The sequence below is a fragment of the Carassius auratus genome, unplaced genomic scaffold (genome assembly GCF_003368295.1).
Source record: "Carassius auratus strain Wakin unplaced genomic scaffold, ASM336829v1 scaf_tig00217246, whole genome shotgun sequence".
In the NCBI taxonomy this organism is placed as follows: Eukaryota; Metazoa; Chordata; class Actinopteri; order Cypriniformes; family Cyprinidae; genus Carassius; species Carassius auratus.
Window position 1 is genome coordinate 169,476 of NW_020528962.1, and position 11,902 is coordinate 181,377.

General features: G+C 36.4%; 2 protein-coding genes across 2 annotated transcripts; one reads left to right on the top strand and one right to left on the bottom strand.

The window, feature by feature from the left end:
* The first annotated feature begins 1,393 nt into the window (after positions 1–1,393).
* On the top strand, positions 1,394–4,965 carry LOC113100331 (Bardet-Biedl syndrome 10 protein-like). The gene is made up of 3 exons (XM_026265134.1): positions 1,394–1,473; positions 1,807–1,994; positions 3,088–4,965. The coding sequence occupies exons 2-3, from the start codon at positions 1,807–1,809 to the stop codon at positions 4,661–4,663; spliced, it is 1,764 nt and encodes a 587-aa protein (XP_026120919.1). The 5' UTR covers positions 1,394–1,473; the 3' UTR covers positions 4,664–4,965.
* A 2,184-nt stretch (positions 4,966–7,149) lies between these two features.
* LOC113100324 (GLIPR1-like protein 1) lies at positions 7,150–11,902 on the bottom strand. The gene is made up of 5 exons (XM_026265125.1): positions 11,459–11,902; positions 9,490–9,729; positions 9,293–9,408; positions 8,713–8,798; positions 7,150–7,320 (listed from the first exon to the last, which is right to left on the bottom strand). Exons 1-5 carry the CDS (start codon positions 11,630–11,632, stop codon positions 7,190–7,192), a joined length of 747 nt encoding a protein of 248 aa, XP_026120910.1. The 5' UTR covers positions 11,633–11,902; the 3' UTR covers positions 7,150–7,189.

Genomic DNA, 11,902 nt, shown 5'->3' on the forward strand with positions numbered 1-11,902 from the left:
ATCAGCGTAATCCAGGTACAACATTCACACAAATTACAAACCCCAAACAATATTTGCACATACTTTACAATGCATTCAATACATATGCATGTCATTTGTGAGGATCACATGGTCGCATCAATGATTTTGTGTATTTACAACTATGTGGTTATTAAATTGTGTCTTGAGATGTTTTTTGTGCCATTTCTGAAAGTCATACTGTTGATTCTGTGAAGACAACATTAGGACCACGTTTACTTTCTTAACAGCTGTTAAAGGGTAGTTCACCCAAAAATGAAAATTCTAATATTTTGAAGAATGTTAGTAGCAACAGTTGCCGTTAGCCATTGACTTCCATAAATTTTTTCCCCATGGATGCCAATGTCTACCAGCATCTGTTTGGTGTTTAAGGGTCTCATGCACAATTCATTAGTGGACATTATTTTAAAGAGAAAAATAATTATTCAAATGATTGCATAATCAAAATGTAATAACTTTATCCATTTATGAAATGACTTCTGTATAAGCAAGGAAAATAATATCAACCAATAATGTCAAAACCTTCTTTTACACTAATCAAACACCAATGGATTTTGTCCTGGTTTTCATTATTTATGAATATTCGGTTTTACTCAGGAATATGTTATCATTACAGATGTCGCATTGTGAATGCTGTTTGTGTACCTTTAATACATAATTTGTACATTTTGCACAAATACTGAAAACTGAAAAACAGCACAGCTTAATTTCTTTGTCAGTTCAGCATCCACGTCTAAAGACTTCAAACTAAGGTCATCTGAATGAAAGAAAAGAAAGAAAATATCAAGATGTTTGACTGAGTTTAACACTTCTAGAGAGACGATGAGATAAGAGAGAGAGAGAGAGAGAAAGAGAGAGGAGCATCCAATTGCAAGCTGTGCAGCAGAGGGGGGAAGGTTTTAATGAGGGATGATAAAAACAATTTGAAAATTAGGGGTCACATTAAGATACTGATACTGGTTATTTCTGGTTATTATTAAATGTTTAGAGGACATACATAGGCATTTCTAAATTATGGCTGCCCATAAAATCCACTGTCTTTAAGAGAATATATTTGGCTCATGTTTTAATTTTACATGCTGTTTTAAGAGCATAAGAAATATAAATTATTATTTATTATGGTTATGTAATAATGTAAAAAATGAATTGATAATAAATATTTATAACGTATATATGTATTTTTTATGAGAATATCTGTTCATTCAGCAGATTTTTGTTTTAAATGTTCTATTGAACCTGAAATGCTGAAATCCACTAGGTTTTATCCAAATATATCAAACCATTTCAATCAATAAAATATAGATGTTCGTTTTGTCATGTATTGTGTATTTCAAGACGTCTGTCCGGTAGGTGTCAGTATATTCCGTCATGTTTACAGGAAGAAAGCTCACATGAGAGAAGAAGTGCGTCGCCTGGATACTGCACGAAGCTTGAGGATGTTCAACAGATTAGAAGGTTATTATCGTTTCCAGATCATTTTACACAGTTTTGTTGGGTTTGTTTTGCTTCAAGGTCTTTGGCTTCGTCTTTTCTTGTTTCTTTTGTATATCCAGCAGTGTAATGATAGTAGTATGACGAATATCACGGGTGTCTTATGCTCGGAAGTATCACTATTTAGATAAATGCAAACAAGTTTGATTGTTATTTAGAAATAATTTACTTGCAGTGTGCCTGTCCTCATATATTGTTTGTGTGTGTGTTTTCGTTTAATACATTAGTGTTATCATACATGTGTTAACGTTGTTGTTATCTGTGCGTGCGTGTCCGTGTGTGCGTGCGTGCGTGTAGATGCAGGAGGAGTGTGTGTCTTTGCAGGTGTGTGTCAGTGTGGTTGGAGCTCTGGAGTGTGTTGTCCGCCGGTGTCTCGGTCCAGACGGTGGAAGTGTTCTGTTCACACGAGACACAGGAGAATCTCTCATCAGCAGACACGGACGACGCCTTCTCAGCACACTCCAGCTGCAGCACCCCATGGCCAGGTCTCTTATTTTCAAAATAAAAAATGCAGTAAAACCAGTATATTTTAAAATATGTTTTATTTATGTGACGCAAAGCTGACTTTCCAGCATCATTACTTCAGTCTTCCATGTCTCCTTATACTTCAGAAATTATTCTGATATGCTGATTTGCTGGAACATTCCTTATTAGTTTCAGTGCTGAACACAGTTGTGCTGATTATTATTTTGTGGAATAATCACAAATTTGATTTTAGGATTCTTTGATGTATAGAAAATTCAAAACAGTTTTTTTTTTTTTTGTAACAAGTAAAAGCCTTTACTGCGACTTTTGATAACAGATCTTTAAAAACAATTTACTGCCCCAAAAAATGTAAACAATTGTGTATATATGTGTATAAATATACAAGCACAGTGGGTGAAGAAGAGAATCATCCCCCTTTAAAATAACATTTTGTTGCTTTGCAGCCTGAAATGAAGACAGGCACAGTTTTTGTTTTATTCAGTTTTAGTTATTCTGGTGAAATTTATAACACCAACCAAGATGTCAGAGAAAAAAAGAAGAAAAAAAAAGACAGATTCACTGGTCTGTTGGAAAAAAGATCACCTCCTTGTGTCAGTATTTGTCTCTATTAACTTTGAACATCTAGACTTCATTTGCTCATTCTTCACTGCAGAACTGCTCAAGTTCAGTTAGATTTGATGTTGAGTGTTTGTAGATTGTAGTCTTCGAGTCATTGATTTATGAAGGGTTCTAGTGCAAGTCTAGTGGGCTAAATTAAAAGAAATCTCTGTGAGGTAAATGTATTCATATTTAAAAGTCAATACTATACAGCAGGTGTGCCCAACCGTGTTCCTGGCGATCGACTGTCCTGCAAAGTTTAGCTCCAATCCTAATCAAACACACCTGAAGCAACCAATTAAGGTCTTCAGGCTCACTTAAAAATTAAAGGCAGGTGTGTTTGATTAGGGTTGAAGCCAAACTTTGCAGGATAGTCAATCGCCAGGACCAGGGTTGGGCACCCCTGCTATAGAGGAACTAAAGATTCTATATGAATTATATTTTTACATGAAAATGATGTGGATTTAATTAGCATTTATTATCTTTGTTCTTTAGGATGGTGTTGGACTGTGTGTGTGCACATGCTAAAGCTACTGGAGACGGCACAAAATCATTCCTTCTCCTGCTGGCCGCGCTGTTACGAGGAATTCAGGACTCACACATGGAGCGCAAAGGATCTCTGAGCATCCCTAGTTTTCAAAATCTTGCTAATCGCCTGTTGGCTGTGAGCAGGAAGGAGTTGGAAGATGTCGTAACACACAAACTCACCCCATATGCCTCAATGTACTGTAGTCACCGTAGTTACAGACTGGAGGGCAGCATTCTTGATTTGTTGATCGGTGGGTTTATTTCTGGAAGAGTGGGGATCGGCCAGGCGGATGTACTGAAACGAGTCCTGTGCGAGTTCTACCACAAAGTCAGTCAAGATCAAAATGCAGTAGAAACGATCTCATTCATACAGTCACACTTCTCTTTTCTACATACGGCCGTGACAGGACTTCCTACTGCCTGCTCAGAGGTGATTGAAGGCCTGGTTGTGACCTGTGATTGGTCCGTGTGGACTGAACTGCAAGGACCAATAAAAGCACTAATTGTATATGAGAGTTTTGGAGCTTCCTTTGTCACTGTAGGTGAAAACATATCCGTGTGCATTCAGAAGGACTATCTGCACCGCTCGGAGAGCGTCATGAAGCAAAAGTTAGCAACTTTATTGGACTTACAGGTGGATGTGGTGCTGTCCTCCGTGAAGCAGCCAGAAAGAGTGTCACAGTGGGCTCGACTGAACCATGTTTCTTTACTTGAGTGTGTCGATTCAGCCCAGCTGGATTTTCTTTCACACATCTGCGCTGCAGAAACACTCTCTCATCCACCGCTTCAACACCTTGTGATGCTCAAGTACTGTAGACGTGTGCAACTCGGCGGGCATCGCTATGCCTGTCTGGGAACGTTTTTGCACATGCACACGCTTGTTCTTTGTGCACCAGCGCCGGGATTTCTTGACCAGATTGTGTGTGTGAGCCAAGGTGTGTTTGCAATGCTGCAACATCTATCTCAAAGCTTCTGTCAGACACTGGCATCTGACCAATCACAGAGTCCTTCTTCGGACCAGTCACAAAGTGTGCTTTCATCGCAAGACCTTTGGGGTGGTATTCTGCATGCAGGTGGAGTGCTTCCTGTTGGCGGCATGTTTGAGTTCTTGCTACATCATTTTTTGTTGAACGAACGTAACTCTTGTGACCCAGAGAGCTGTAAGCTTCTAGCAGAGGCTTTGCTGTGCTTGCCTAGAACGTTGTATTCTCACAATCACAGACGGTTTCTGAATATCCAGACACGTTTCTTGGATGATCTTAAGCAATGGGAAAAGACAAAAGAGAAAAGGTCAGAAATGCCTGAGTTGAAGTTTGGGTTTGGTTTCGGCGAGAGTTCTGTACCTTGTCTTGAGTCGGTCAGTGGGAAGAAGCAGCTGGTTGTTTCTGTCCTGCAGTGTTTGCACAGACTCTTATGTGTAGGGGCTATTTTACACACACGCTCTCCATTACGCACCGGCCCTCAAACACACTCTGAGGAGGATGAGGAGGAGGAGGAAGAGAAGCTGAAGCGTTCAAATTCTACTCCGTCAACGGAGGGCTGATCTGTTTACAGTGGCCCTAAAAAGATTCTATTCTCAAGTCATGCATGTCTGAATGTCAAAGCATTGAATAAAAAATATAAACCAGAGTTGCATCTGCAAACAAATGCTTCTCTCAAAAAGCCATGTTTTGTTTTTAGTTGTCTCAAGTTCACAAATCTGTCCTTGCAGAATAAACCACTTTAGTAGATCATCATATTAATTACATTTAAAGCCTACTTTCCTTTTTCATTTATTTTTCTTTTAAAATAAAAGCCACTTGCTTTGATATTTTTATATAAAAAAGACATTCAGGCATGTTTGAGAGTCCACATACTTGTTTGATGTAATATATATTTATCTACTGTATATAAAATTCAGTAATTGTTGTAACACCTTCATAGAATATACAAATTGTTTTGAATATTTAAATATAGATTCTAAATGCATTGTGTAATTTTCTAGAAACAAATATTAGGCATATTTGTAGTACAGTTATATTTGCAGTTAACATTTATAATTAGTTTTACAAAAAAAAGTTGTTATTGTTGTCTGATGTTTCTGACGAGATTACTTTTTCACTGAAGAAAGCTATATAGATTAATGACTCATATTTTAGCCAGAAACAAAGGTTTGAAGTTAAAAGCATCATAACTATTGATCTGTTTCGGACAACACATAGTTTTTTATGTCATAAAATGCTAATTGATGGACTGGAGTCAAATGAATAACTTGATGATTATTGTGACTTTTTATCGGCTGTTTGGATTCTCATTCTGACGGCACCCATTCACTGCAGAGAATCCACTGATGTGCAAGTGATGAAATGCTACATTTAACTGTTCTGAAGAAACAAACTCATCTATGTGGGTGGCCTGAGGTTACCTTTTCATCAAATTTTCATTTTTTTGGGAGTGAACTATTTCTTTAAATAAAAATGAAGACTTGTTTAAATTCATCCCACAGCAATTATGTTCTGTGGAAATCAACAGCATGTAACAGCTTATCTTATATTTAACCCAGAATATGCTGATGTTGCTGGAGCATAAACCTAGTGACTCAAAAAAAAGTCTTTTGAGTCTTTGAAAAAGTCTCAAAGACCTCCAGGAAATGCAATGGATTGATGATCTTAACATAACAAGTCTCGGTTAGCCTAATGCAGTACACAAATAGAATAGAAAAAATATAGAACTAGCGTTTTTTTAAAGATAAATAGATAAAGTAGAATTAAAATAAAATAGAAAGTGCTAGAGTTAGAGGGTAAAAATAAAGATGGAACAGATTTTCCAAATTTTGCCTCATTTACCAGTTTGTGTAACTTCTTAAGCTCAACCAGCCTCTTACTAATATTCTGGTCTGAATTATATATATATATTTTCCAAAAATATATAAAAAATGTTTCTAAAGATATGAATACAACTCTTCAAAACAACTCATAAAATTCATGTTGATATTTTTTGTTTGGCTTTTTTTTTTTTTTACGATGAATTTAGGCAAAAAAAATAAAAAATATATATTATTCTTAAAACAACAAATAAATAGTGCAGGATAGGTTTTCAAATTATTAAAATGCAGTAACCCCAAGAAACCATCATGTTATTCAAGACTCAATTCATTATTATTTAATGTCATGTATTCAATGTGTTTATAAAAATGTCATTGATTTTTACTTAATGAGTGCACTTGACCATAATTAAATATTCAGATATTTTTCAGAAACCAATGCAGCATTTTTATTAAATGTTTTTGTCTACAAACATGATTCATGCATTTTTTTACCAAATTTGTAAAGTATTTCTCCTTTTCTTCATCTCTGACATCCTTGTGTGTTATTAGCCCAGGTGTACAGATATCCTAAAATATAATGACACATTACTTATGCGCTAATAGAGAACTGCTTATTGATTACTCAATTGATTAAACACACACTATTTAATATAATATAATTTGTAACTCGTGACTCATAGCTGTTCTCACTCACGGCCTACAGTGTGCTATACATGCACACGTTTCCATGGGGACTGTAAAATCATCAGGAATGTGTCGTGACTACATTGCTTATATGTGTGTGAAACACACAACAAGCACCGTACTGATGTGTATCTTCACTATCACACACACTCATATTCACGCTTCATAATCCTAAGAGGTTGTAACACACTTTCAAAATGAGAAGACAAGCAGTAAGAGTATAAAATATCAACCCAAGTTTATTCAGCTAGCACTTTTATGATGGGCATTCAAGTAAAATTTTAATTCCAGATTTCTAAATGCATTTATAGGCCTACTGTGTATATGGAACTAAAATAAATGATTTACACACAGCAGAAAGGAAACTAAGATATATATATATATATATATATATATATATATATATATATATATATATATATATATATATATATATATATATATATATATATATATATATATATATTTCTACATAACAGATTTCTTCTTATTATTTCAGTGTTTGCTAATTTAATATCCAAGAAATTGCAAATGCAAATTTTAAGGTTCAAATTCGAGACATTAGATAACATGATGACATTAATGTGTTTCATAAAAGTGAAGTAGCCAGCAAACTCCTAGTATACACAGCCCAAGATCAGTCAGCCAATAGGAAATACTGTAGGATGAAGAGGGAGGGCCATAGTCCCACCCAGGGAACCAATCATATCCTGTAAAGAGAGACATCACAGTGTATGTGAGCAAGATTTATGTTTGAAAGGCGTCATACTGGTAAATGTATGCAAAGTGAATATAAATATGGAAATAAGTATAAAAACATTAAATTGGTATGAAGATATTAAGATACTTGAAATATTCACATAATGACTGTCTGAAAAGCTACTTTTAAACAATATACAGTATTCTGTGAAATGTGCTATACAAATTAAATCGACTTGGCATTGTAGTGATGTACTGTTAAACTTACTAAATATACTGTGAATTTTGTTACATCTAAATTAATTGGTTTTATTCAAGCCAAATACATGATTAAAAGGGGTCATATGATGCAATTTCATGTTTCTCTTTTTCTTTGGCTTATTAAAGTGTGCATATAGAAGATCTGTAAAGTCACAAAGATTAAAGTCTCAAACCCAAAGAGATATTCTTTATAAAAGTGAACACTCAGTCGCACTTTCCTAAAACGCCTAATTTAAACACTCCTCCACATGCCAAAGCGTGCCGTGCCGTACCGAACCTTACCGTACCATGCAGTGGAAAAGCGCCATATGTCACTATGTGGGAAGATTTGCATAACACTCCCCAAATGTATATGCAAAGAAAGAAGGCATGACTTTTATTCTCACTGTAAAATTGACACTGTATGTTTCGTCGTGAAAGCTAAACTACTTTGTTTGGTCTTACAAAAGAAGGCACAACTAGAAATCAGTGGTTAAGTCATATTTACAACACTGTTGCAGAACAGTACAACCCAAATATTCGAGCATGTGCAGCGCATTTTATCTGGATTTTATCTGGATATCTGCATTTTAAGGGGCATAATGTTTGTTGGTAACACTTTATTTTAGGGTCTCTTAACTAGGTGCTTATAAGCATGCATATTACTAGAATATTATTTATACTTTTATTAGTATTAAGTAAGCACATATTAATGCCTTATTCTACATGACCGTATTCTACATCTCTAATCCTATCCAATACCTAAACTTAACAACTACCTTACTAACTATTAATTAGCAGCAAATTAGTAATTTATTCAAGAAAAAGTTGTAGCTAGTTGTGAATAAGTTTTCGCTATTCTAAAGTGTTATTGTTTTTTAGCAACGTCATATGACTGACTACATTGTAAAAAAAAAAGATAATTTGAGTATGCTTTACAAGACTCAAATTTCACATATAATTACATTTGCTTGCTGTTTCATTGTATTTAATTGTGAAATCTAATAGCAAACACACACACATTAAAAAAGAGAAAGGTCTGACTTTGAATGCTGTCATTATCACTTCATGTCTTCTTGAATATCTGTTTATAGAAGGTGTGAAAAGATAAACCCAAGTTGTTTCATTCTGTTTCTTTGATGTTTTATTGTGAAAGCTCTTACTACAGACGTTGTCTCGGCAGATCTCTGACCCACAACCACTGCAGGCCACACCTGCTATACTTGGAGTTACACCATGAACATTTCCCCTGTAAAGGCGCATGTTACAGTAACATTAATAAACATCACCACAAGAGGCAGACATAGTGATATTTTGACCTGCACTGAACTTTACTGTATCATTGCAAGTATAAATCAAGCAAAAACTTTACAAAATTCTAGAATTTCCCTCATTACCACCATAGATATAAGGTGGATGTGTTCCTATAATATTCAGAATAATGGTAAATATATACACTCTAAAAATAAGGGTTCTTAAATGGCATCAATAATTCCATGAAGAACCTTTAACATCCACAAAACCATGTAAACAGTTCTTTATAGTAGGTAAAAGGGTTCTTAGATTATTAAAATGTTCTTCACATTTAAAAAAAAAGGCTCTTTATGGAACTGTACACTGAACGGTTCTTTGGGAAACCCTAAAAATTGTTCTTCTGTTGCATTGCTGTGGGCAAAACACACACTCAAAATAAGTGTGTATATGTGACGAGTGGGGCGGGGCAAATATAAAGTCTTAACTTACGTGTCTCCGTAGTTGCAAACAAAAATAGTGGATTCTGGGTTAGTGGAGAAGTTTTCGATTCCTTTATTGCACACATTTACAGCACAGCCCAGCTTAAAGCTTGTAGACCACATTAACTGAAACATACAATGTGCACAAATCCATAAGGCTGATAAACAAAGGTTTCTTTGCTATACAATATTCACAGTTGAACATACCTGTGCATAGTGGCCACACAAGCGTGAGCAGTTGTTATTTTTGAGTGAGTAAGCTCCTTTTCTGCTCCATCCGTGTATGGCGTTCTCCACTGAGAAGGCTGAAAACGGAGCCCCCAGCCAGATGTTCTCACCCATCCACCCGAACAGCGGGTGCCCGAAATGTGCCAGCCCAGGGTGATGAGAGGCTTTACAGTGTCTTGCTCGGTCTCTTGCACCCTTGGCCAATCCATTATCCCAGGACTGTAGACAAACACACAAACAACAATCCAAATCAATTTGAATTACAAAACACGATATGACTTAAAGGGGTCATATGATGCGATTTCATGTTTTCCTTTCTCTTTGGTGTGTTACAAGCTCTTGGTGCATAATGAAGATCTGTAAGGTTGCAAAGACTAAAGTTTTAAATACAAAGAGATATTCTTTATAAATTCTAAAATCATGCATTTCAGACGCCTTTATCCAAAGCAACTTACAGTGCATTCAGGCTATCAGTTTTTACCTAACATGTGTTGCCTGGGAATTGAACCCACAACCTTGTGCTGCTAAAGCAATGCTCTTGAGCCACAGGAACACTTATAAAAGTTTAGACTCATCCACACCCTCCTAAAATGGCTCGTTCTAACACGCCCCCACATACCTCAATATGTGTGAAGATTTGCGTAACGCCGCCCAGATGTTCTTCCAAAGAAAGAAGGAGTGCATTTAATTTTCGTTGTAGTATTGTTGTTGTCACCGCCACCATGTCGTAAAGACACTGTGTGTTTTGTTGTGAAAGCAAAACTACTTTGTTTGGCCCTCCAAAAGAGGACGATATCTGCTTCTTCATGCCTGGAGCTAATCCGTGCTGTTCGCTGAGGAAATACATCAACCTTGCACTGTGGATCACCGGATCGGCTTTCACCATGGACGAAGCGGAGTTTCATTGAGAAAGTAAAACTAGGCTATATATATATACATATATATACCAAATAATGTTCTTTTTAGTGGCATCATATGACCCCTTTAAGATACGACTAACAGGATTGAATGAACAAGTGCCACTAAAACCTACATTTAAGCCCCATTCTCACCAAAAACCTTAACTATAATGTCCACATCAATGGGGAAAAAAAAGGTTTTGCTTGCTATAAACGTGTGCTGCAGTTTTGTCGCCACTACACGATCCAGCTATTTAAAGCAGGATTGATTCTGATTGGCTGTCCATGTTTTTATCATTCATCACCTAAAAAAAAATGTTCTGAAAGTGATTCTAACAATATCGTTCCTTTTTGCCGTTTTCATTATAGTTATGAATCACTTACCTATTCTCAAATTATTAGACCGATTAATAAGTAAAGTTTTAATAATTCAAATTATTTGCGAAAAGGTAAGGACAACGGGCCATTAGAATTAAATCTGTAACTGAATAACCAACTTTGTTTATTCCATGTTAAAATATGGATTTTTAACAAATTCAACTACAATAACTTATATTTACAACATTAAAAAAACAGGTTATTAAATAAAAAAAATAAAAATAAACACAATTCATATGATCATTGATGGAGAAATATCTGAGAATATCCTTCCAGAACTCTCTTCAGGCACCATCCCAATCAACAAGATTCTTTGTTTTCTTTTCATTCTTCCCCTTACAAAATAGGTGCAGATCAATACAAACACAATAGGGAGCCTAGTAATATCTTTATTGCCATAGCAACCACAATGATTGTTGTACATATTTTTTTTAAACTGAAACCAAATACTCTGAGACAAAAACAAATGGCATGCTGTTATTGAAGCGAAATATTACCACGAGCATTTAAAATGTGAAACACTGAGACAATGGGTAAACACACACAGATGAAGATGAACGTGACTAAACAACATGCTAACTGCGTGAATGATTATGAACACATAAATACTATCAGAAATGATTAATCTAAAGCGAAACACCAAACACCTGCGTCCTGAGCACCTGTCTTACCATTGAGCGCGAGCTGGCCGCAGGTGGAGTGGTGCGCGAGCGCTGCGCGTTATGTGCCAGCACACACCTGCGGATGAACTCCGGTTCCGTTATTTCCGGTAAGAGAGACAGAACGCCGCAGGAGCCGTACAGAAGCACCGATATCCGTAAGAGAAGACCGCCGAGAGAGTCCATAGCAGGAGCTATGCTTCGATCTAGATAAATGAGTCAATGGAGCATCACTACAGGAGACGCGCTGACCTGTGCGTCATGGTGCCGTGGATTTGCCCACTCTCTCTCACCCTCTCTCTTTCTCTGTCTGTCGCTGTCTTTCTGCGTCTGTCTGTCCGTCTTTCTTCGCACAGGGAGCTTTTTAAAGGACTAAAGTTGAACAGCCCACCGTGTCACGAAAAAATAAGATGCGCGTGACTCTACGTCTTCATCCCTCACGCACAAGTTCACGCG